At 42.6% G+C, this 26,690-nt stretch overlaps 1 protein-coding gene across 1 annotated transcript in view; it reads right to left on the reverse strand.

The window, feature by feature from the left end:
• The window catches only part of STAC2 (SH3 and cysteine rich domain 2), a 1,070,413-nt gene that overhangs the window by 437,073 nt on the left and 606,650 nt on the right, over window positions 1-26,690 (reverse strand). The window contains exons 7-9 of the mRNA XM_073608324.1: window positions 10,461-10,533; window positions 10,281-10,327; window positions 10,104-10,207 (exon numbers count right to left, since the gene is read on the reverse strand). Coding sequence (XP_073464425.1) covers window positions 10,104-10,207; window positions 10,281-10,327; window positions 10,461-10,533 — 224 coding nt within the window. The remainder of the gene's footprint in view (window positions 1-10,103; window positions 10,208-10,280; window positions 10,328-10,460; window positions 10,534-26,690) is intronic.

Here is a 26,690-nt window from a genome sequence, read left to right on the forward strand (position 1 = left end):
TCCGAACCAGAACCAACACATCTCAAAAGAATTTATATACTTAGAGATATAATAGCGAGTAACAAAAATATAAAGATAAAAAATCTCATTGACCAAAGTCATAATAAGAAATAATTAAAATAGGGTGAATATTAATCAAAATGTAGAGACGGAGCAGTGGTGGTTGTAGGACGTGGCGGCATCTTGTGGTTAGAGTACAAACTACCATATGAATAAAAAATGCAGGATTTGTATCGATAAATACCATATAAGAAGAAAAATCGACCACACTACATGATACCCATAGAATTTTTTTAAAAAAAATTACAAAAAGAATATAAAAAAATTATAAAATATTTTTATATATATATATATATATATATATATATATATATATATATATATATATGCAGAATTAAGAACAAAAAGCCAACTTCCAACTATGGGCGAAATGGCAAAAATGTTCTACAGACTGGAACTATCTCTAAAAGGGGAAATGGCAACCTTACATGGAGACCTGAATCAGATACTAAAAAGAGTGGAAGAAAGACAGGAAAAATTGGATAAACAAGTGGTAGAAATGAGAGAACTCAAGGAACAGATGGAGGGTTGCAGTGAGAGCAGAGGCATATGAGGTATAAAATAGAAGATCAGGAAAATCGCAATAGAAGGAAAAACTTAAGAATTGGGGGCCTACCTGAACCACAGGGAGAAGTCTTACAAGATAAAATGGACAAAGTATTTGGCCCATTGTTGGGAAGATCAACGACAGAAAAAATTATGTTTGAAAGAGTACACAGAATAAGAAAACTCCGGACATGGCAGGAGAAGTCCCAAGAGACGTGATTGCGAGATTCCATAATTACAAAGATAAAGAACAGATATGGGAAGGCCTTAAAACGAATCACCCCGCAAAACATGAAGAAACAGCATTACAGGTATTTCCAGATCTGGCAGAAACATTAGCAAGGAGAAGAGTATTTAAACCCTTACTAGAACAAATGAAGAATCACGGGATCCATTATTCATGGGGCTTCCTGGCCTGTTTAATAGGGTGTAAGGATGGTCGTTCAGCAACCTTAAGGTTTCCAGAAGAAACTGATAAATTCTGTAAAGACCATTATGTAGTGAGGTACAGCAACAGTGGTACCCGGTCATAACAAAGAAGACAAAGCCTCAACAAAGAAGAAAACATAGAATGAAAAGAAGAGCATCGATGGAGGAGGGCGGATGAGGGTGGTGAGAGTAAAAGAAAATAACGTAAAGAAGAAAAACGGGACTGGGGGAGCTGGGTGGGCTTGGGAGCACCTCTAAGTATAGAGGGTAGCGGCTCTGATTGGAGTGCTAACTCAGAGCTCAACCTCAAGGGGAGAGAATTGCAAGGCAGGTTGGAGTGGAATGGCTTGGATCATTGGTCATGAGATGACCAAAATTCCCCAAAAGGAGGGGGGAGGGGGGATAGAAGAAGAACCTTTCAGAATCAAATAAAGGAGTGCCGTGAAGCTATTGACTCCTTTTGGCTCGCTGAACCCCCCCTAAAACAGAAATCCCCGGTAAGTGGATATAACTACACCGACCTAGGAGTCAGGAGGAGCAAAGAAGACAGGATTAGGAGAAGGGAGCCCAGCGAGAAAAGATGACAACGGTGAACTTTCTGACGTACAATGTGCGTGGGTTAAATACATATATAAAAAGAAATAATATATTAAGAGAAATTAACCAACTCTCTGGAGAGGTAGTCTTCCTGCTGGAGACCCATATCTCCCATGAAACAACCATAAAATTAAACTCAAAGGATTTTCCAAAATGGTTTTACGGAGACTTCACAACAAAACGGGCTAAGGGAGTGGCCATCGGTTTTGCCAGAGGGGTAAGGTTTACCCTAGAGGAGAGGTTAGTGGACACTGAAGGGAGTTATTTGTTCCTGAGCGGAAGACTAAATGAGGTGGACTGCACTCTGGCAAACATTTATTGCCTAAATGAGAACCCATTATAATATTTAAAAGCGGTTATGGAGAAACTAATGGAGTTTAAAAAAGGTGGAGTAATAATGGCAGGTGATTTTCAATTCCGCTATGGAACCCGAGATTGATAGTACATTCTGGGTACAGGGGACTGGGAATGCTCAACTGAAGATACTAAAAAAGAAATTGCATCAGAACCAGCTGATGAATCCATGGAGGATACAGCATGCTAAAATACGAGACTATATATTCCACTCCCTTGTACACGGGACATACTCAAGAATTGATTATTTCCTGATTGAACATAGGCTATTGGAGTATGTGATTAGTACAAATATAGAAGTTACATCCTTCTCAGACCATGCCCCAGTGACTATGAAAATGAAGATAAGCGGGACGCAAAATAGGGCAAATTTATGGAGATTAAACAAAGAACTAATCCAGGTAAAAGAAGCGGAAGATAGGAAACAGACTCCAGAGCATGAAAAGGAGAGGATAGAGAAAATGAAAACCTTTCTGAGGGAAGTGAGCCTAAATAAAATCCTAGAACACAGACTAAGCGCCCTAGAAGGACCTATTACAGAAGAAGAGATAGGCCGGATCTTAAAAGAAACAGCCTCAGGGAAAAGTCCTGGCCCAGATGGGCTGACAACATTTTACTATAAGAAGTTCAAGGAAATATTAATCCCCAGACTATGCACCTATTTGAATGGGATATGAACAAGATGGGAAATGAGAAGGAACACCCTAGCGGCTGTCATTACTATCATTCCAAAGGAAGGGAAAGACGTGACCAAGTTACAGACCTATCTTGCTGCTAAACGCAGATATGAACCTATTTGCCAAAGTATTAGCTAGTAGCATGAAAATGTTAATGAACGACCTGGTTCATGTGGACCAGGTCGGATTCATCCCAGGAAGGAAAGGGAGAGATAATGGGATTAGAACACTGTTACTGGTGAAGGATATTAAAAAAGTAGGTTCCCAGGGCTACTACTCTCATTAGATGTTGAGAAAGCGCTTGATAGGGTAGACTGGGGATTCATGATGAAGACATTGAGGTAATGGGAGTAGGCCCAAAGATGACCAATTGGATTGAAGCAATGTATAATTATCCAACAGCTAGGGTAAAGGTTAATGGGGCAGTATCTATGCCCTTCGAGATGCATAACGGAACAAGACAGGGCTGTCCCCTCTAATGTTTGTTCTGTCGCTGGAACCACTTTTGGTAGGGATCAGACAGAGCACAGATATAGGGGGGATTACGATAGGGGATGAGGAGCATAAATTAGCTCTACGTCACCAAACCTAGAGTAACCCTGCCCAATCTAATGAAGCTACTAAAAGCCTATGGAGAGATATCAAACTTTAAGATGAACCCCTCTAAATCAGAGATTCTTAATATCAATGTGAGGAAACAGGACGTGCAGATATTCCAACAAGAGTTCCCATTTATATGGTGAGAAAAGGAATTAAAATATTTAGAAGTAAAAATAACACCGTCTGAAGAGACAAGCAAGCATATATCAAGCAAATTTTATCCCGCTTCTGAAATAAAAACAGAAATTAATAAAACTGCAACGGGACACCTCTCTTGGTTAGGAAGGATAAATATCTTTAAGATACACATATAAAATGCAAATGCTTCCAATCCCCCTCCCACAAGCATATTTTAGTACACTAAAAATGTTACTACTTAAGTTTATATGGCAGAAAAAGAAGCCGAGAATAAGCCTCTCGGTATTGAATAAAGATAAAAAGCAAGGGGGGCTGGGGGTGCCGGATCTCAAAAATTACTACGCAATACTATTATCACGGGTGTTAAAATGGGTAAAAATGAATAAGGAAAAAAGATGGGTTAAATTGGAAAACCTGATTAGCAACGTAGCACTGGGGAAAATAATATGGATACCACCTGAGTATAGGGAAATGAGTGAAAACACACATGTAATAACAAATAAAATATTGGCAATTTGGGATTTGATGCACGTAAAGGAAAAATGGGAATTTAATTCACCTGATACCATTAAAAGAAACACATTTTTTTCCACCGGGGAAGGGGAAATTGTTTGGAGAATGGATAAAAGAAGAAGACGCACAATTAAAAGACATCACGGTGAAAGATAAAATACACATGTTACAGGACTTAAAATATAAAAAAGACCTAATGGTAATTGATGAATGGGGGTACTCCCAGCTGAAACACTTTGTTACATCATTGCCTCAACCAGTAAGATCTGAGGAGGATCTACGGCCGTTTGAGCGGTTATGTATGGCAGCAGGAACAAAGAGGGGGATCTATAAAGTGCTTGTGGGACTGAAGGGGTCGGAAATACCGCCATTCATAATAAAGTGGGAAGAAGAATTGGGCAAGGGAGAGAAAGACCAAGATTTGGGGAAAATTCTCAAGATGACACATATCACAGCAATTGATAGCAACACCATAGAAATGAAATACAAATGCTTAGCACGATTATGCTGGCGGGGATGTGGGGAAGTGGGAACGATGGACCACATATGGTGGAAGTGTCCAAAAATTAAAAACTACTGGAGAGAGGTGTTGCAGCCGGTAATCAAGGAGATTACCAATATAGAGATACCAGAGGAACCTTGGAGGTGTTTGTTTCATGCATTGAGAATGCCAATTAAACAATACATGAGAACATTGGTTCCCCATCTAATGAACGCAGCCAAAAAGTCTAATACCTTGACAGTGGCAGGAGATAAAAAGCCCTACTATGTGGAGTTGGTGTAAGAAAGTGGATGAGACTTATAATATGGAATACAAGTAAGTGGAAGGAAATGCCGCGCCAACTCTAAATGAAAAGCAGCCAACACCACAATCAGACTAATTGTAAAATATAAATAAATCACTAATGTGTGGCGCTAATGAAATATACCAGGAACCTAAGTGAGTGCATGTAAGGTCACAAATGTGATAGTGACATTCAAAACACAAAACAAAAAAGAAATATGTAATCACACATATAAAGAATGTATGTGAGCAATACCAGCCACAAGAGTACTGTAGCTCTTTGTCACTATGTTAGTGACAAAGATGTATCTGTAAATCGCACTGACTGCGACATCAAAGATATAAAACCCAAAAGAATTGAATAAAAGGTGAGATCGATAAACCAAAGTGAATAGTCCTGTGCATCACAATGACATAATAATACAAAAAAAAAAAAATTAACACGTGGGTATAATATGGTGCATCTATAGTCCATATCCATCTACAAGGTGAAGACTCATGGAGGTGGAGATATGGTGCTGTTGATACTTATGCCCCATACACACGATCCGATTATCGGACGAACGATCGGCCGTTTTTTTTTGCATACTGATCTCACGTCGAATCTGATGAGTTTACTAAAGTCAAGAAAATTCCCGTACGACAGCATAAAAATTCGGAAGTGATGTCATGTGTTGTAATGCATTTGTATTGCATTTTCGAATGATAGGTGTACTGATGAAACGAAAATCGTACGATCTGGCATCGTACGAAAAAAATTTCCGTGCATGTCCGATAGAATAATATCGGATGAACTGTCCTGATCGACTCTCGAAAGCTCTGTACTAACGATCCGATTATCGTACGATCGATTCGAATGCGGCATTTTTCGTACGATTTTCGGATCGTGTGTACGGGGCATTATAATCTTAAATGCTTCTCAAACTGGTATAAGAGATGTGCTGACGTGTGAGACACTATCTTTTCCAAACCAAGCTTCAAGTAAAGAACAATGCTATGCCCTTACCATAAGTGGTGGACTCACAGGCCGTTGGCGGTGAGTCAGATAAGCTTATAGCGTCAATCGGTGAGGATGGATCTGATTTCAATAGAGCGGATGTGCTTGGTAGGGAAGGAGAGCCTGGGAACTTACTCACCACTGGAGGAGATAGATCAAACCCGGACTTCTTGCTGGCTTGGTTTCCTGTTCAGGGGCTGGCTTGAATCACCCACCGAGCTCCACTTACTCACCGACAATTCTCATAATGTAACAAGGAGAAAAAGAAAAACCTCCACATGGTGTAAATCTGATAAGAGTGGAAAATGTATTGGTATAAAAGGTTTTTCCAACATATAATAAAAATATGGGCGGTAAAAATTTGGTTCAATTGAACTAAACAGCGCAGTAAAAGGTGGCTGGGGTAGCAAATAAAACCCAAGTGGTTTCGTCCTCTTAGACTTCTGCTGACTTCTGCTGCCACCAACTGCGCATATATATAGAAATGAATAAAAGCCATTAAAACACCTGATCAGAATTGTGTGCGGCCTGACCTCCGGGTTCGTTGGCATCCATACCAGTCTGCAATTATGTGACGAGTTAACTGGCCAATGGTGTGCGAGCGGAGTTGATCAAGAACCAAGCCTCTATATCGCACTCCAATCAACACCTCCCAAATGCTCGTCAGTGAGAATGGTCACGTGACAACCACGTGATCAGACATTTGCACGATGACGTTATTATATGCGTTCAGAGAGTCAGTATCATCGGAGTCAGGAAGCAGGAACTGGTTCACACTCGATTTGGAATGCAAAAGCGCTCCAGGTACTCGCTAGAACCGGAAATGAGTTTAAAATAGGTAGACACAGAGAATGTGAACCACCATTTGGCCTGGATGTAAATTAGCAATGAAACAGTAATGTGGATTACAGGCAGTCAAGGTGCACATCCGAACAAGGACATTATGCCAGGCGATACAGTTACATACACGTATAAATGCCCCGCTAAAAACAAATAATGTAATGAGAACAAAAGAATTATACACTTATACACAGAAATATATTCGTGTGTAGCAAGCAGTAATTCAAACAATACATGATGAAGAAATATGCATGATAGTGATTCAGAGAATGTATGGTGGAATAATATGCATAGCACACTAAGTCTCCATATTAATAGATAACTGTGTGGACATTGTCGGGGGTGTCTAATCTTCATAATGCTAATGAGTGGAAGAACATAACAAAACAACATATTCCATAGACATGGGCAAAGACTATGGTAACATCCGAATGGAGTAAAAATCGGCAGTATTATCCAAACCGAGTATAAAGGCCAAAAGAGCTTAAAAAAAATGCATAAAAAAATGCAGAAATCTCTTAGTGGTTATGTCTATGAAGCGGGCAAAAAATATTATTGTATGTCCCTATAGATCTCATAGACACTCTCAAAAGATGGGGGTAAACATGTGAATGCGAACCCCCTCAAACCCCAAATGCATCTTCAATGCAAAAACAAAAGATGGAAATACTCAGGATGTTTAATCCATGGGGTGTGTGATATTTTAATTGGTGTATCCAAAAAGTTTCCAACTTGGATACACCTCTTACACTGGACTCTCCTCTCCAATGGGGTACAAACTTATCTATAATTTGAAATGTGGTCCCCATTGGATTTTGGTTATGGCAAAGTAGGTATTCAATTTTTTGGGGTTTTATATCTTTGATGTCGCAGTCAGTGTGATTTACAGATACATGTTTGTCACTAACATAGTTTATGACCTTCACATCTATGAGCTACAGTACTCTTGTGGCTGGTATTGCTCACATACATTCTTTATATGTATGATTACATATTTCTTTTTTTTGTGTTTTGAATGTCACTATCACATTTGTGACCCTACATGCACTCACTTAGGTTCCTGGTATATTTGGGGGAGAGGATGGGAGTCACTGCAGAAGTTAAGTAAAAATAAAAAAAGTAGGAAGGAGGGGGGAGTGGAGGGGGTATAATAATGGCAAATTGTGTTGGTGTTTGATAAGTGTTTTGCTTTATTCTTGGATATACATCTGTTAAAAATTGGAAAAAAAAATGTAAATGTATTTTATTGGGATTTTATGTGAAAGACCAATCCAAAGTGACACATAATTGTGAAGTGGAAGGAAAATGATAAATAGTTTTCAAATTTTTTTACAAATAAATATGTGAAAAGCATTTGTATTTAGCCCCCTTTATTCTGATATCCCTAACTAAAATCGAATGGAACCAATTGCGTTCAGAAGTCACCTAATTAGTAATAGAGTCCACCTATAGGGCGGGACTGGGCGGGACTGTAAGCGGCGCCGAGAAAAGCCGAGGACTCTCGGGTATGTGTATCTCGGCTCCGACGAGTCCCTGCAGTCTCTGCGCCATATTTGAATTTACACACGGCTGTGTATGTGGGCAGGGATCGCGGCGATCCCACAAAGCTGCACTGGGGCAAGGCTGCACTGGGGCAAAGCTGCACTGGGGCAAGGCTGCACTGGGACAAAGCTGCACTGACAAGGCTGCACTGACAAGGCTGCACTGGGGCAAAGCTGCACTGACAAGGCTGCACTGACAATTCTGCACTGGGGCAAAGCTGCACTGACAAGGTTGCAATAGACACTGGAGCAAGGCTGCACTGACACTGACAAGGCTGCAGATGGACACTGATAACGCTGCATTGATGGGCATTTTAATGTAAGTTTTTCTTCCTTAAACTTTATTCCTAAAAGTTTTTTTCCTTAAAATTCCCTCCTAAACTTGGGGTGCGTGTTATATGCCGGCGCGTGTAATTGTCTTAATCTTCATGGTCCTACTCAGGTTCTGTGTGAGCAGCTTCCCTTCTGCACACTGACCACATAGGGTCACTTACTAGGCACTGCTGCTATTCAAAGAATGCCTTGAATTTTTTTAAATTAATAAAAGGCAGTCTCTGATTGGACAAGGTAGAAATTGTAGGATTATTACCATTCCTTTCCTCATTTCCCAATTGGAGAACACCTAGTAGTCAATGAATAAAAAAAAGGTGTTCTGTGAATTGCAGCAATGCTAAGTAAGTGACCCCAACACACACCCCCGGTCAGTGTGCAGAGGGGAAGCTGCTCGCTTAGATCCCCAGTAGGACCAAGCAGATTGCAGCTATAACTGTATTAGTGCTTACTACTACAGCAATTTTCTGCTTCCGCTGTGGCACATCAGGTATGATATATGCGTACTTACATTGTGCCGAGCTGAACCAATCTAAGGCAGCCCATAGATGATTTGATTTTCTTACCTTTCACCATGGGTGAAAGACAAGAAAATGACTTGATTCAGTGTTGATGGAGGAATGACTCCTATATCACTATTGTGTTCTGCCGGCGGGGAAGGGGGGAGTGGGGAGCATTCCTGGTCGGCAGAACATAATGATTGGTATAGTATTTTAAATGAAAAAATAGTGGCACTGCATATATATGAATCAGACAGAAACTCAAAATAATTACTGATCAAACAATAAATTAAAAAACTAGTGACAGTAAATCGTACACTTAGTGTCTGATAATAAGTGTCAAAAACAATATCCACATGTCAAAGTGTCCAGAACTTATCAAGAAAATGTTAAACGTCCATGCATAGTGATGAAGTTCTTAAAAAGTGAATAATCTTCTTAAACCAGAACGATATAAAGATGTCTTCCACCACACCAAAATGTGACCGTGATCCACTGCCTTTTGAAATCGCACTCACCAAAAAGATATGCCTTGCATTCTCATGCTCGGCACACAAGCTGTTTCAAACCCACCAGGGTTAATCAAACATCGGCTCTCAGCAGCACTCAATAAGGGAGGGTATTCCCAACAGTGAACATGAAATGAAAAAAGCTTCCAATAGTGTGATAAAAACATTTGTAATGTTTTTGGTAATAAGTGGTCATCGGATAGCAGCATTCAGTCCGAAATGAACAATTCTCCAGAGGTCACAGAGGAAAACATAGGAATCACTGCCAGCTGACGCGTTTTGAGGGGTAAGTCCCCCCTTCCTCAGAGCACAGCAGTTCAGGAGCGCAGAACATAATGATTATTGCAAAAGGCTATAGCCATTGGCAGTAATCACATGCCAAAAATCCGACAGGTTGGTTGTACCCAAGTCAAACGATGGATCGACTTATGTACAATCAGCCTGCCCATACATGGATCAATATTCATCCGGCTCAGCAGGGACCGGTCAAATTTCAAACCATGTATGGCCGGGTTTAGTATGTAATTTAAATAATGTCATGCATTCAGCTTCAAGAATTCAAAAATACCTGTACTATTTATTTATTTCAGGTATTTAGTAGAAGTTGAAGTACACATTAGGATGAAGGACCATTTAAAGATTCAGTGGTTAAATTACAGACATGAAAGACACAGTATCAGGTACTTACTGCAGAGGAAGGTCATTGATCTCTTGAGGTAGGAACTTGTATAGAGCCACATAGCAATACATGGGCGATATCTCCTTTCTTGTCTTGCCAGCTGACACCAAGCTCTGTGTACACAGACATGCAGGTAAATTGGATGAATCTGCAGTATGAAATCACTTTTGCCTGACGATTACTCACCGACATGCTGCGGGTATCTTCACTTATGCTAGCCTCATCTGCAAACACTGAAAGGAATGAAGAGATCAATAAGTTCAGAGAGAAAAATGTGAAGGCATTAAATAGACAAGGTGAGACGAGGTGAAAGAGAAAGATAGGGAGAATGTGAAGCATGGATGATGCTGGGGATATCACTCCCACCTGGGTGACTTGGACTTTCTTCACTGCTTTGGATGCTACCCTCTGGGTCCTCTGCTCTTTCCTCTTTCTCACTCTGCATATTGTATCACATAAAAAGAAAAAAATATTGTCATTTTGAAAAGCAGCAGGCAGTGTTGCTGAGGCCACACACAAAATGATTTTATATAAACAATCGTATTGCTGATTGATACTAAAAGAAAATAGGATCAGAAAATCAAAAAGATCATTTAATACACCATATATTTAAAGCAGAACTCTGGGCAAAAACTTTTTTTCCATATTCTGGTTGCTGATCTCCTACCTTCACCAACTATGTCAGCCATGTTCTTCTGAGCTCTGTAGTTCCTCTGTAATAGCCTGCTGAACTTGGTGAAAAACTGTTATTGCCTGGTGATTTCCTGTTTGTAAGACTGCTGACTGCTATCCCTCCAGTAAACTCAGCCAGCGGTCTGGCACGCCCCCTTGTAGTTCTCTGAAAGTGAGCAGGGACTTGTATTTCCGCCTGACTCATTGTAGTGGGTGCAGGGAGTATCACAGCCCCCGATCTGTGCTGCCCATAGAGCTAGTGTCTTCCTCCTCTGCTCCCTCCTCCCTGCCAGCAATACGTCCCCCCAGAGCGGGGATAGCTACAGATTGGATCTCGGGCTGACAGGTATGTATGTGAGAACACCGCTCGTCGTTCAACCTCGTCTCCCTGCACATTGGAACAGTGCGCTCTGCGCTGTCTATCACAGTTCCGGTGCAGGGAGGTGGGGCTGTACCACGAGCAGTGTTCTCACATAAAGACCTGTCAGCCTGAGACCTGCTCTGCCATACGGAGGATCTGTAACTATCCCTGCTCTGCACTGATGAGCACTGCTAAGCTGCACTGGTGACACTGGCACTGATGGGCACTGCTAAGCTGCAATGGTGACACCTTCACTGGTGGGCACTGCTAAGCTGCACTGGTGACACCGCACTGATGGGCACTACTAAGCTGCACTGGTGACACCGCACTGATGGGCACTGAAAAGCTGCACTGGTGACAACACACTGATGGGCACTGAAAAGCTGCACTGGTGACATTGCACTGATGAGCACTGATAAGCTGCACTGATGACACCGCATTGATGGGCACTGAAAATCTGCACTGGTGACACCGCACTGATGAGCACTGATAAGCTGCACTGGTGACGCCGGCACTGATGGGCACTGCTAAGCTGCACTGGTGACACTGCACTGATGGGCACTGCTAAGCTGCACTGGTGACACCGCACTGATGAGCACTGATAAGCGGCACTGGTGACACCGCACTGATAAGCTGCACTGCTGACACAGCACTGATAAGTTGCACTGATGAGCACTGATAAGCTGCACTGATGAGCACTGATAAGCTGCACTGGTGACACCGTACTGATACGGCAGCACTGATGAGCACTGATAAGGCTGCACTGATAGGCACTGATAAGCTGCACTGGTGGGCACTGATGAGACCACACTGATGGGCACTGATAAGCTGCACTGGTGGGCACTGATGAGACCACACTGATGGGCACTGATAAGCTGCACTGAGACGGCACTGATGAGGCGGTACTGATGAAGCTGCACTGATAAGCCGCACTGAGATGGCACTGAGGAGGCTGCACCGATAAGCTGCATTGAGGCGGCACTGATGAGGCTGCATTGATAAACTGCACTAATATGCACTGAAAAGCTGCACTGATAAGGCTACACATATGGGCACTGATGAGGCTGCACTGATAAGCCCTGCTTTACTGACACTTTCCAGTGTCCACTGCCAAAAATCTGTAGGATAGGTTTCCACCATCACTGAAAAGTTTGCAGTCATTTTTTATATCTTAATTTCAGTGTGATGTGTATTATATGTGACATTACATATCACAGAGACCGGTATTGTGGTGATATTGAAGCTTACTGAGATTGTCATACATTAGAGGGTTCCACCATTATTGTGTTATTGATTAGTAAGTTAGAGCTGCACTTTTTGTTTTTTTCTCATGCCAACATTTACTTGTGTCACGCGCTGATGTAAAGCAGAACGGCCTGGCTCTTTCTGTGGTGCAGCTAGGGATATTCTCATATACACCATACCAGCACTGATTACTATTAGAAAGATCTCAAAGCTGCATGAGGAGGAATATTTCTAATACTGGATTACAGCAGAGTACAGTGTGTGTATAATATATACCGGTAATTATGGGATGTGTATACAGTTCAGTAATGATTACATAAAGCAAGTAAAGGAAATAGGTTTATCTCCTGCTGTGGCTGGAGGGGGAGAGCAAAGACATGCTTTACAGTTATAATAATTTCCCCATACTGTCTGTGTTATGCTCAGCAGTGTGGCTGCAGAATGAGGGGTGTCATTTATGTTGAAGTGGGCTTGTTCACATTTAGTGTACACAGGTCTAGTGTACCCCCCACATTCACTGCAATATGCAAAACATGATGGGAAATTTAGTTTAATGACAGTGTAAAGAGAGGGGACCGGATATGATTCAATCCCTGTTCTAACACGTCCTCCTTGCCAGAAAACAGGCTGCATTTTTTGAACTGCAGAGCTGACTTCCTGAAAATTCAATTCAACGTTTCTCTTGATTGGTAAGGAATTTCACAAATGTAAGAACTGTTTAGTGTGGGGGTAAACTAATTGGGAATTTTTTGCCGATCCCGGAGTTCTGCTTTAACAATCATATAGCTCTATTTGCTTTCCCATCAGATTTTCTGTCCAGACCATCAGAATAATTGTTATGAAATTGATCATTTTTTCTCATATGTATGTGTCTTTTTGATATATCATAGATTTGATCATATTATCTGATACTGTGAAGAATCATTCAATTAGATTATTATGTGTATGGTCACCATTAGCCTACAAATATACTTGTCTTTAGTTAGAAATTGATTAAAATTGACTTTTGCATCAGATATAAACTGTTTTCCTGGGAACCAGGTCAAGGTTTGCATTTTGCACCTTAATTTTCCTGGACACTTTATGTGTGGCAAACTTGCAGCTGCTATAAAAAAAAGCTTAGAATTTAAAACTTACAATAAGGATAGTACATATACAACTGCTGACTTGAAATGTATTTATATGGTTATATGCTTCTATGCATGTGAACTGTAATAAAATAATAAAACAAGAGGCAGCCTGTTACTTACTGATCTTTTGCCACCCACAATTTCTGTGGCAAACTCTCCATGTAATAATAGAGATGCGCCTTCATGTCAATCCCCTGACATGACAGGCTCTGCTGTAGTTGCACCCTGGGCCACTGATACGGCAGTACAGCCAGCCCTACTGTACTGGGTCCAGGCCCCATCAGTTCAAAAGGGGGGGCCAGGCACCTGCTGAGCAGGAGGGTCTTTTAGACCCCAGATCCCTCCATAAAGAGTACCTTGTTTACATTCCTTGTGACAGCAATAAAAGTGATCAGATTTTTTTTTTTTTTTTAGGGGACAGTGTAAAAAAAAAAAAAAAAAAAAAAAAAAAAGAAAAAAAAAAGTTTTTAAAGCGCCCATCCCTCCGTGCTCATGCGCCAAAGAAAAGGCATATGTAAGTCGCGCCCACAAATGTAAACAGTGTTCAAATCACACATGTGAGGTATCGCCATGATCGTTAGAGCGAGAGCAATAATTCCAATGCAAGACCCCCTTTGTAACTCTAAACAGGTAACCATTAAAATATTTTAAAGCACCGCCTATGAACATATTTGTCGTCATTTCTTGAGTTTGTGCAACTTTAAAGCGTCACATGTTAGGTATCTATTTACTTGGCGTAACATCGCCTTTCACATTATACAAAAAATTAGGCTAACTTTACAATTAGGTTTTTTTTAATTCATTGAAGTGTATTCTTTCCCAAAAAATTGTGTTTGAAAGACTGCTGCGGAAGTACAGTGTGACATATAATATTGCAACAACCGCCATTTCATTCTCTAGGATCTCTGCTAAAAAATATATATTTATGGTTGAAGCCCTATGGCCGATACGGACATGAATAACCTTTATAGTTAAGATAAGACTTACCATATGAAATGAACCTGGAAGTGTGGACTTACCATATGAAATGGACCTGAAAGTGTGCCTTGGTCTGATGGACGTTATGCCAAAATAAGGGGGCATACCCTAGTTTAAGAAATGATTAAATTGTAAAGAGAAATGAATAATTGAGAAATGCCCTGTAAAGGGGGTATGGGAGGGTGGGTATCGCGCACAGGAAACCGACAAGTACAACAGGCGAGTGGGCTGGTTAAATACCCCCCGGGCTCCTCCCATAAATTCAGGCCACCATACTGGCCTTCCTACTTATGGTTGAAGCCCAATGGCCGATACGGACATGAATAACCTTTATAGTTAAGATAAGACTTACCATATGAAATGAACCTGGAAGTGTGGACTTACCATATGAAATGGACCTGAAAGTGTGCCTTGGTCTGATGGACGGTATGCCAAAATAAGGGGGCAAAAACATTCAGGTTGGGATATAGTATTTTATTGGTATTAAGTAATTCATTGAGCCAATTTTGAAAATGCCTGTGCCATCTGCACTTGAGGATTAGGGATATACCGGGCGAAGCAGGCTGACTTCCACCTGCCTAGTCTTTTAATGACGTGGTCTGGGACCCCGTGGCGGGATGCTGCTAAGGCCGCTCCAATACGAAAGGAATGGCCGGAGTACTGACTAGGGTTAAGGTGAAGGTTGCGGAGAAGTATCCTTATGTGTTTCACAAACTGACAGGCACTTAAGGGTTTGACTGGAAACGGTAGAAGGGGACTGGAGTCCGGTTGTTCAGGCAGGAGTGACAGAAGTTGATTAAGTACAGTGACTGGACACCAGTCATTATTGGTTTTGTAAAGGTGAATGTCCACTCCACAGCCTGCCTGCTGGGTTTTAGAAACCTCGAGGTGGAGGACGAAGTGGTCTTGGTAGCGAACCAAGTGCCGTCTGCGTAGTACTTGGCCTGCGGGGTTGTTACAGGTAAACTCGCCAGGTCGCAAGAACCCGTAGTAGGCCAAGTATATGGCTGCTTGTAGGACCGTACTGGAGAGAAGACCGAATGGAGAAGTATTCAGCATGGTTGACATATCCCTAAAGATGGGCCCCGTAATGGGTAAACGTTTGGTACTGACCACCAGTTGGTGTTTCTGAGTGCCACGTAGGATGGCTCGGATAGCGTGGGATGAAAACAGTGAAGATTTTGCAGGGTCTTGAAGAGTCAAGAAATGTTGTATGCCGGCTAGGTATAGCCGAATAGTATTATGGCCAGCTGAGTGTGGCAATATGAAACGAAGGCCAGTACTTGCTTCACATCTGTTGTTCCCTCGAAGTAGGGTGCCAGAAAATGATTGAACGCCCTCCAAGCTGTCCGGTAGGCTTTGAGTGTGTTATGGGAGAGTGAGTGATTGATAAGCTGCATTGCTCCTTGTAAATGTTGAACTAGTCCAGGGTCAGCTGAGACCAAACGGGGATAGGGGCCGACACAGGGTCGGCTCCGGGAACCTGTTTGAAAAAAGAAGCGTAATTAAAACGTGACAGTGCGTCTGCAGCTAGGTTGTATTTGCCTGGAATAAATGAGCAGTGGATATTAAATTGATGTTGCAAAGACAGTTGTACCAATCTGCGCAGGAAGGACATGACTGCTAGGGACTTGGACCTGTCTTTGTTGATTATGTCTGCCGTGGCCTAATTGTCGGTGGTGAAGACCACAGTTTGCCCTGTCCAATGATGACCCCAGAGCTGTGCGGCTGCCACTATGGGATAGAGCTCGAAGAGGGAGGATGTTCGGGTGAAGCCGGGTATCAACAGTATCTGCGGAGGCCAGGGTCCTGAAAACCATTGGTGGCCAAAAATTGCCACAAAGCCTGTGGAAGCTGTAGCATCTGTCACCACCTGGGGTGAATGGGAGGAAACCGTAGGTATAAATAGGGATATACCATTCCAGGCGGAAAGGAATTCCTCCCACATAGATAGGTCCACTATTGCTGCGGTATCTAGATCTAGGATCTGATCGGGGTCTTGAGTTTGTGACGGAAATACCAGCAGACGTGACACAAAGGTGCGACCTTGTGGAATAATTCTCATGGCGAAATTAAGCATTCCCAGGAGAGATTGCAGCTGCTTTTTAGTACACCCCCTAGTGTGGGTGAACTCTTGGAGGACCGCCCTAATGCGGGTTAGTTTGTCGAGGGAGAGACTGGCCTGCATGGTGCCGGTGTCTAAATTGACCCCAAGAAAGGTGATGTGTGCTGGACCGTCGACTTTATGCTCAGCGATGGGAACATTGAGATTTCCGAATACGACTCTGAGTTTGTCGAGGTCTCCTGGGGGCATACTGGGTGGTTCTATTAGTAAGAAGTCGTCCAAGTAATGGATGACCTCTTGACACTGAGCTTTGTGGAAGAGTATCCAGGCGAGGGACTGAGCAAATGTGTCGAAGGGCCAAGGGCTACTCTTTGAACCGAAAGTTAATTTCGTGGCAAAATAGTATGCCTCCTTATACTTGATGCCATGCCAGCACCAAAGGGATGGGTGGATAGGCAGGAGCTTGAAGGCGTCCGAGATGTCTGCTTTGGAGAGCCAAGCACCTGTACCTGCTTTGATGATTGCTTGGATTGCCATATCCACGGAGGAATATTTTAGGGAGAACTCTTCAGAGGGTATTAGGGAATTGAGACTGGGGATGTGAGAAGAATGAGGCGCAGACAGGTCATACACCAAACGTAGTTTATTTGAGAACTTGCCCTTGACAAGCCCAATAGGGCTGACTCTCCAAATACTGAAAGGGGCTGAGTGAAGGGGCCTATAATGAACTCTCGATCTATCTCTGTTTGTAAGAGATAGTCTATGGCCTGCTCGTCAGTGGCCGCTGAACGGAGATTCCTACATTTGTAGGTAGTATGAGGCAGTGAAATGAGGCCAGTGTGAAACCCTTCTGAGAAACCTTGGATAAGGTAGGTGGCAAGGGAGGGGGTGGTGGTGTGAGGTGAGGTAGAACCCTAGTCACAAGACGTTGACTCGGCTTAGTCATGCCCTCTTCTGTTGCTTGACTTCGCACAGGTTTCTTGGATGCGCTCTTTGGCATAAGGTGCAGATGTGGAGCAGGCGGCACTGATTGAAGTTGCAGGACCCGTAATTGTAATTGTTGCAGATGGCTGCCCCTCCCACGGAAAAAGAACGATGATAGTTATAAAATGAGAATCCTCCATACTTGTAGCCCAGATCTACTACTGTATGGAGGTATAAGTCACGCTCTTCCCTCCTGCTGGGGGCGGCTGAACATAGGACATCCCTCAGCATGCCAAAGGCCAATGTGAATTCTGGGACAGATAGTTTCCGATTGAGTCTTGGGTCTTTGGCCTTAAGGACCACCGACACGTCACCCCAGGTATAGGCCTTATTTTCCGCCAGATCATGGACAGAAATGAGGAGAGAGGCAAGGTTGACATCCCTGCCGTCCAGAATGTCCTTCCTGATAGTGGCCGGAACCAAATGGGAGGGGTAGACAATGGGGCTCCACCCTGTGGTTCCTGCAGGAAGGGGTGTCAAAACTTGGGTTCCGGTCGGGTCAGAAATAGCCGTGGCCGGCCAAGCCTCCAGGAGAGCCACTCTGGTTTGTACGTCCGTGACCTACCATACCATAGTGTGGAATTGTGAGATGGCAGAGGATATTGACTGGAGAGACGCCTGCTGGGTGCTGGGTCCTGCTGCGGCTGGCGGGGGGAAGAGGAGCTGGAAGAGCTCGCCTTTCCTGGCTGTAGCGGGGAAGGGCACGCCTCTGCGTCTCCGCTCTGCCGTCAACTTGGGAATAGTCCATCCCCTGAGGGACTGCACACTGCTGCTCTCTGAGACCGGAGAAGGTGACAGAGGGGCCGTGAGGTCTTCGCTGCCGGCCTGGGACATGGTTGATCTAGATAAGATATCCTGTCCTTGAGATCGTGTTTTGGTTGACTGGAACCTGTTGGGGGTGACATGAATTTTAAGTTTGCTTCCTTTCCCTAAAGCCATACTTACCCAGCTTATGCTCCCTTTTTTTTTTTTTCTTTTTACCTGGGGGGATATCGTCCAACCTGGTGCAGGGTGGACCTACTGAACTTTGACTGACCTGGAGGAAAATGAAAGGTGACAACTCATGAAGGGTTTGCTAACTAATCTTAAAATAGTACTTGTATGGTGATTTAACCGACAGGTGCATGGAATGAAACAACTAAGTGAAATGTAAATGCCTTGATGGTGGCACGAATCAATATGCTGTGACTGCGACAAGCTACGAGTCGAACTGTGGGGTCTGACATGAAACGAGTCCCGGACTGTTGTGGCCTAACGAATTGAATCGATACCTTATGAATGCTCAAGATTCGAATCTTAAGTGCGGTGTAGTAACAACGAAATGAATGAAATGTTTGCCTTGATCACGAAATGAACGAAATATCTTGCCATGACAGAGGCCTGGCTCGGTCATGCCGCGACTGCGACTGACAACGAACTGGACTCTGGAGCATGTACTGAAATGAGGCAACAGAAAACATTGGTGCACACCGGGACGAATCGGTGCATCTTTAGATGCGACTGGATACGAATCGGAGAGCAGTACGTAACAATGAAATGACTGAAATGTTTCACCCTGACCGAGGCACGAATCGATTGTGCCGCCACTGCGACTGACAATGAACCGAGCTCTGGTACAGGTATAGGATAAGCCGAAACAACAGGGGCACGTCGTAACGAATCGGTGCATCTCGGATGCGACTAGATTCGCAACGGTGGTGCGATATGTGGGAGTGAAATGAATGGTATTTAATTCCCATGACAGAGATGCGGATCGGTCGCCCGGCATCTGCAACTAACCACGATCCGGACTCTGGAGCATGTACTGAAATGAGGCCGAGCCCTGGGGCACACCGGAACGAATCGGTGCATCATAGATGCGACTGGATTCGAACCAGAGCGCGGTAAGTGACAGTGGAGTAGTTTGTATGCCATGACAGAGGCACGAATCGATCATGCCGCTGTTGCGACTGACTACGAATCGGACTCTGGAGCAAGTACCGAAATGTGGCAAATACCTGGGTCACGCCGAAACGAATCGGTGCATTTTTTGATGCGACTGGATTTGTATCGGAGCATGATACGTGACAGTGAAATGCTGGCCATGACAGAGATATGAATCGGTGAGTCGTGACGAGCAACTGACAACAAATCTGACTCTGGAGCATGTACTGAAATGAGGCCGTAAGCAACTGGGGCACACCGGAGTGAATCGGCGCATCTTTAGATGCGGCTGGATTCGAATCGGAGCGCTGTACGTGACTGAAATGAACAAAATGATTTGAAATGGTTTGAAATGTTTGAAATGCTTAGAAATGAGAAATGATTTAGTAACGAACTGATACGAATCGCTACAAATTTGCGACTTTGCGAATCACAACGGTTTGTCTAATGAAGCATGGTAACAATTGTTTAGACATGCCTTAATGAAGCGACATCTATGTCGTGGTGGTTTACAAATAACGAAAAATAGTTAACATAATGATAGTGCGAGTAGTATGTGTAGCGGTTACGTTGTGACATTGCGAGTGCCTCGTAAGTTTGATATCACGGTTTAGTGACATGATATCTAACAATGCGTGAAAACAAAACGTCATTCGGAACCCTACCTGCGACAGCCAAGCCAGACGCGTAGTACGAAAATACGAATTGGTAACGAGGACCTCGGAACTTGGTACGGTAATTTTGCGAATGCAGGAACTTGCGAGATAAGAACTCACGGATGCTGGTTTTCGAATAGTCGGCTCAGTGACGTATTCGAGTGGGCTGGTTAAATACCCCCCGGGCTCCTCCCATAAATTCAGGCCACCATACTGGCCTTCCTACATAATGTTTCTAATGCCCTGTACACACGATCGGACATTCCGACAACAAAATCCATGGATTTTTTCCAACGGATGTTGGCTCAAACTTGTCTTGCATACACACGGTCGCACAAGGTTGTTGGAAAATCCGATCGTTCTAAACGCAGTGACGTAAAACACGTATGTCGGGACTATAAATGGGGCAGTAGCCAATAGCTTTTGTCTCTTAATTTATTCTGAGCATGCGTGGCACTTTGTGCGTCAGATTTGTGTACACACGATCGGAATTTAAATGATTGCATTTTGTTGTCGGAAAATTTTATATCCTGTTCTCAAACTTTGTGTGTCGGAAATTCCGGCAGAAAAAGTCCGATGGAGCCCACACACGATCGGAATTTCCGACAACACAATCCGATCGCGTGTGTATTCCCTTAAGTGAAATATGTATGGCAGTTATTACCACTCCTATGGGTTAAAGTGACTGGTGATTTAAACATAAGAAGCATAATGAGTGCAATAAATCGCATCCAAGGTGTCTAGTGCTATATTCCCTCAAAAGGAAAAAACGGTATTAACCACTGCTAAGAGCATGAAGTGGTCTGTGTCTAAACACTAGAAAACACAAAGTTGCAATAAATACATCACACGTGACATGCAAAAAATTCTAAGGTGTCTGGTGCTAAATAAATAAATATTAAAATATTGCTCTACAAACGTTGCAAATAACAAAGTGACAAGTGCCCTATAAAGAGGTCACTCTAAAAAGTACTAAACACACGTGCCATGCAAATGGTTCTATGATAATAAACAGTTCATGTGGGTATATGCCCGATGCACTATAAGTGAAAAAAGGCGTCCATTGTAGGATTCCTCAAAGCACACAACAGGTGTTAATCCAGTGCTGGTGTCTCACGTTGTGATTGTGCAGAGACTCACCAGCTGTATATCCCCTGCAGGGGTAACGAGTAGTCACAGTATGTGCCACTGTGCAGCAGTACTTGGCAAGACCAGGACCAGGATGATATCATAAGGACATAAGAAGAAAGGATTCCATAGTGTGAAACCGTTTAAAAACACTATTTATTAGGTCAGATAAAAAGGGCACTCACATTGTAGTGGAAAAAATGAGCGGTGTACAATGCTTACAAAGATGTTCCTAAGCGTCAGCTTTGCAGGGAGATGTCAGCAAGGCGTTCAGTCAAAGGCCACGCCCTACGTACGTTTCGTCACACAGACTTCTACGGGAGCGTGGTCCCTGCATCGTCTCCCCTATCCTTATATGCTGTGCGGTCCGTAGTGCACCTGCGTTCCAGCGGCCATATTTGGTGTGTGTTTGTGTTCCAGCGGCCATGTTTTTGTGTGTCAGCGGCCATTTTCCCTGAGACAATGCAGACCGAAGCCCGCAGTCCCATGGCAGCGGCCATGTTTTTGTGTGTCGGCAGCCATTTTCCCTGGGACAATGTAGACCGAAGCCCGCAGCCCCAATGAAATGATTAAATCCCCGTGGAACGGCCTGATACAGCGCTGACACAGAACGCCCACAAGCGGGATAAAAACAAGTCCTTGGGCCTTGCTTTTCTGACTGGATATAACAGACAATACAGATCAATAGAATCAATTGTCAAAAAACACTGGCCCATTTTACAGTCAGACCAAGTTTTAAAAACAGTGTTACCAAAAAAACCCATCTTCATTTATAGGAAGGCTGCAACCCTTAGAAATAAACTAGTGCATAATGCACTTGATCCCCCAAACAAATTAAAATAGGCAACAATTTAAAAGGCTTTTACAAATGTGGAAAATGTTTACCGTGTAGAGAAACCAAAAAAACAAACAAAAAAATTATGAAGTTTAAGTCCACAACAAACGGCAAAGAGTACACAATTAGGGACCTAATAACGTGTAACAATACACACGTTACTTATGTGCTAGAATGCCCGTGCCGTAAACAGTATGTGGGACGCACCACCAGAAAACTGCACATTAGAATTAGAGAACACGTCACAAACATAAAGAACGGTTTTAAAAAACATAGCGTATCCAGACATTTTAGAGATCATCACAATAGGGACCCCAGTGGTATGCTTTTTTATGGAATTGACAAAATTAAGGGACACTGGAGGGGTGACAACAAGAAAATAAAGGTGTCACAAAATGAGACCAGATGGATCTTCCAGCTGGATACACTTCAACCGTCTGGAATGAACATAGATGTGGATCTCAATTGCTTTCTTACCAATTATTGAGCGCCTTTTATAAGAAACCCCCCTTTTCTGATGATAAACGCTCCTTCTCTTTTTTAAAGATAATGCCCTCTCTTTGATGATAATGCTCCCCTTATTGGCTAACAAGTTATTCAAAATACTTTTAGTATTCTAACATACACCTACTATCTGTCTTATATAACTGGCACATGATTTTCTGGCCTCGTTTTTTTATATATTTTTTACATATTTTTAAACATATATTTTTTTATTTTTTTATTTTTACATATATCTTCATAATAAAATATTTTTAACATTTTTAGCATTTTTTAGCATTTTAAATATAACAATTTACCTGTTTGTATATCGTATTGCTAGGATATATGTCATTTCATAAATTTTGAAGAACCACAATTTTAATATTTTAATCTTAATATGGTTTAGTATATTCTGTTGGATATCACTGTTGTCTATATCACTATTGTCTAGGTTTCCTAAGTAAGGGCAAACCATTTACTACACACCATATATTCTGTGCGGTAGAATTGTGCATAAATAACGTAATAGCTACTACTGTGACACACATGCAATGGACCCATATATTAGTAAGGTGTCACCAGGAAATCAGCGCTGTATCAGGCCGTTCCACGGGGATTTAATCACTTCATTGGGGCTGCGGGCTTCGGTCTGCATTGTCCCAGGGAAAATGGCCGCCGACACACAAAAACATGGCCGCTGCCATGGGACTGCGGGCTTCGGTCTGCATTGTCCCAGGGAAAATGGCCGCCGACACACAAAAACATGGCCGCTGGAACACAAACACACACCAAATATGGCCGCTGGAACGCAGGTGCACTATGGACCGCACAGCATATAAGGATAGGGGAGACGATGCAGGGACCACGCTCCCGTAGAAGTCCGTGTGACGAAACGTACGTAGGGCGTGGCCTTTGACTGAACGCCTTGCTGACATCTCCCTGCAAAGCTGACGCTTAGGAACATCTTTGTAAGCATTGTACACCGCTCATTTTTTCCACTACAATGTGAGTACCCTTTTTATCTGACCTAATAAATAGTGTTTTTAAACGGTTTCACACTATGGAATCCTTTCTTCTTATGTCCTTATGATATCATCCTGGTCCTGGTTTGCCAAGTACTGCTGCACAGTGGCACATACTGTGACTACTCGTTACCCCTGCAGGGGATATACAGCTGGTGAGTCTCTGCACAATCACAACGTGAGACACCAGCACTGGATTAACACCTGTTGTGTGCTTTGAGGAATCCTACAATGGACGCCTTTTTTCACTTATAGTGCATCGGGCATATACCCACATGAACTGTTTATTATCATAGAACCATTTGCATGGCACGTGTGTTTAGTACTTTTTAGAGTGACCTCTTTATAGGGCACTTGTCACTTTGTTATTTGCAACGTTTGTAGAGCAATATTTTAATATTTATTTATTTAGCACCAGACACCTTAGAATTTTTTGCATGTCACGTGTGATGTATTTATTGCAACTTTGTGTTTTCTAGTGTTTAGACACAGACCACTTCATGCTCTTAGCAGTGGTTAATACCGTTTTTTCCTTTTGAGGGAATATAGCACTAGACACCTTGGATGCGATTTATTGCACTCATTATGCTTCTTATGTTTAAATCACCAGTCACTTTAACCCATAGGAGTGGTAATAACTGCCATACATATTTCACTTAAGGGAATACACACGTGACACTTTGGATACAATTGTATATATGCAGACATTTCTTTTACAACTCTGGGACAGCGCCACACTCACACACTTTTCTTTTTTCACTTTTTCCGCTCATTCCACCCCCTGTGGAGTCAGCGTATGTGAGGGCAGCAGTCTATCAATTTAGGAATATACTTCCCACCTAGGCTTCTAATTACACCCATTAGTGCGGACTCCCTATTTCTTCTGTTACAATCCGATCGCACAATCCGATCGGAAAATCTGACCATGTGTACAGGGCATAAGTAATTTTCTATAAAAAAAAATACTGATTTTAACTTCAAATGTTAGAAATAGGCCTGGTCTTGAAGTGGTTAAAGGCTTAAGCTAGCCATACATGTATCAGTTTTTTGTTCAACCAGTAGGTTAATTGAAAAATAAACTAACCCGATTACCCCATCCACAAATTACATGTGGATATGAGAATCCTCCCAACTGTGTCATTGTATTCTGTCTCTTCCACTTTCAATCTATTGCCTGCAGGGCTGATCAAGCAGGAATGTACCAACAGGGCAATTGAACAGAAGTTGATTGGTAGATTGGCTGCTTTTCAACCACAGTAGCCACACATGAATTGAAATTCGATCCATGTATGGCCAGCTTGTAAGCAGGTTAAAATAGCCAGTTAGGCGCTGTTTCGGTCAGGAGGGTAGGAGTTAATGCCTTTCCCGGTTCTTTGGTTTTTGGCAGGTTCTTCTCTGGGTCCAGCTCACTGGTCCTGTGTGATATAAAAGGGACAGTGGTCCAGTACAGAAAGAGTTTGGGGATTCCCCTGTGAAGAGCCCCCAAGAGAGGGAGAGATGGCAAATCACACCCATGAGGAGCAGAAGGGTGTCGCTTATCACCATTGGGATGAACAGTCATCTGAACCTGGAGTTTCCCCCAAAGACACCAGCACTAGAGAATGCCTCTGAGGGGCTTACATCTGCATGAGAATACCTTTGAAGGACTTATGATTCCTGGACTTGACCTTTGCAGGTATGCCGGGGCAACACAAGCCTACAGTTAGGGGTAGGGATGTAGGAAAAACCCTGTTTTTGTATTCTTGTATGTTGGACTTTGAGATGTTCATTTTGAACTTTTTCTTAAGTAAAGTATTGAAACGTTGTCCTTGCCTGTTCTGAAGCTACTGAAAGGGGTGTATTGCAAGTAACCGGCACACATAAATGACTGAGTGGGTCTTAACTCATTGGGGAGGATATTGGTGTGGAGAGGAGTAGTGTGAGGACACAACTGGTTACCTAATGTAACAGAAGTTTACCAAACAGCCTGTCGGTAGCGTGTACCTGTTATAGGTGGAGTGGCCTCTAGCAGCAAGGGAGATGTTGTCGCCACTTTCACCAGAGGTCTGTCTTCCAGAACAGCAGGAGCGGATTTTTGCTGCAGAGGTTTCTACCCTGTACTGAGGTATGGAGGTTCAAGAGTTAGGTTAGGTGCATGTGCAGAGTGCGCTTCTCTGTATGAACCCTGATGAAGGAAAGAATTTCTGAAAAGCGTCGGTTCAGGGAGATCTACTTACCTTCATTGACTTTTTTTATTGTATCCATAACTATGTCTATTTTGTATTAATACTATATGCATTCGTTTTTTGATATGTTATGATTTTTTTTGTAAATAAAGTTATATATTTTTGTACACTTTATCCTCATTGTGGTATGTGCCTTTAAAATCCCACCTTAGGGGACTCTCCCTTCTCCTTTTCATGATTTATTGGGATGTGGCACACTCATGGATATTATTCTCTTTCAGATTTCTTGTTTATTTATGTTTTGGTAGCAAATATACCTGTCCCCGCCCTTTTCTGACAGCGAAAATCTTTCTGCTCTCCAAAAAACACTTGGTTTGTATGGATGTAATTATACGTATTATTACATTCTTTATTGTTTGATCTGTCTTTTGCGAATTTGTACTAGCCAATATAATGCTTTGTTTTTTGTAGGGATACGGGTTATTGATTATGCCCAAATATATGGGCAGTGATTGGGACAATCTTATGTCTGGATATCTTGATGATTATGGGAAAAATGAGCATATTGACTCTGAGTTCAACAGTTTGTTTCTTAAACTTACCAGAATCCTTGAAAAGAAATCATCTATGTTTTGGCACATCAAGTCCTTTCAGGACTACATTAAGGATATAAATCCCTTGGGTTTCAGGGTCCAGATCTTTCCCAATCCGGAGGGTCTGGATGCTGATTTCAAAAATGCATGGTAAAAGATACCACGCACATGTTCTAAAGACATGATGCAACTTCTCATCACAGAACATGAAAAACGTTCAGGTGTTCTGGATGGTGATATAGAAACTTTATGTTTACGGCTTCAAGCATTTAAAACACATAAAACGTTTGTGGACAGAGAGCCAACACTTAAGAAACATCTAGAAGATTTCAATAAGGATATTCTAACTAAGAAAG

The sequence above is a fragment of the Aquarana catesbeiana genome, linkage group LG12 (assembly GCF_042186555.1).
Source record: "Aquarana catesbeiana isolate 2022-GZ linkage group LG12, ASM4218655v1, whole genome shotgun sequence".
Taxonomy (NCBI): domain Eukaryota; kingdom Metazoa; phylum Chordata; class Amphibia; order Anura; family Ranidae; genus Aquarana; species Aquarana catesbeiana.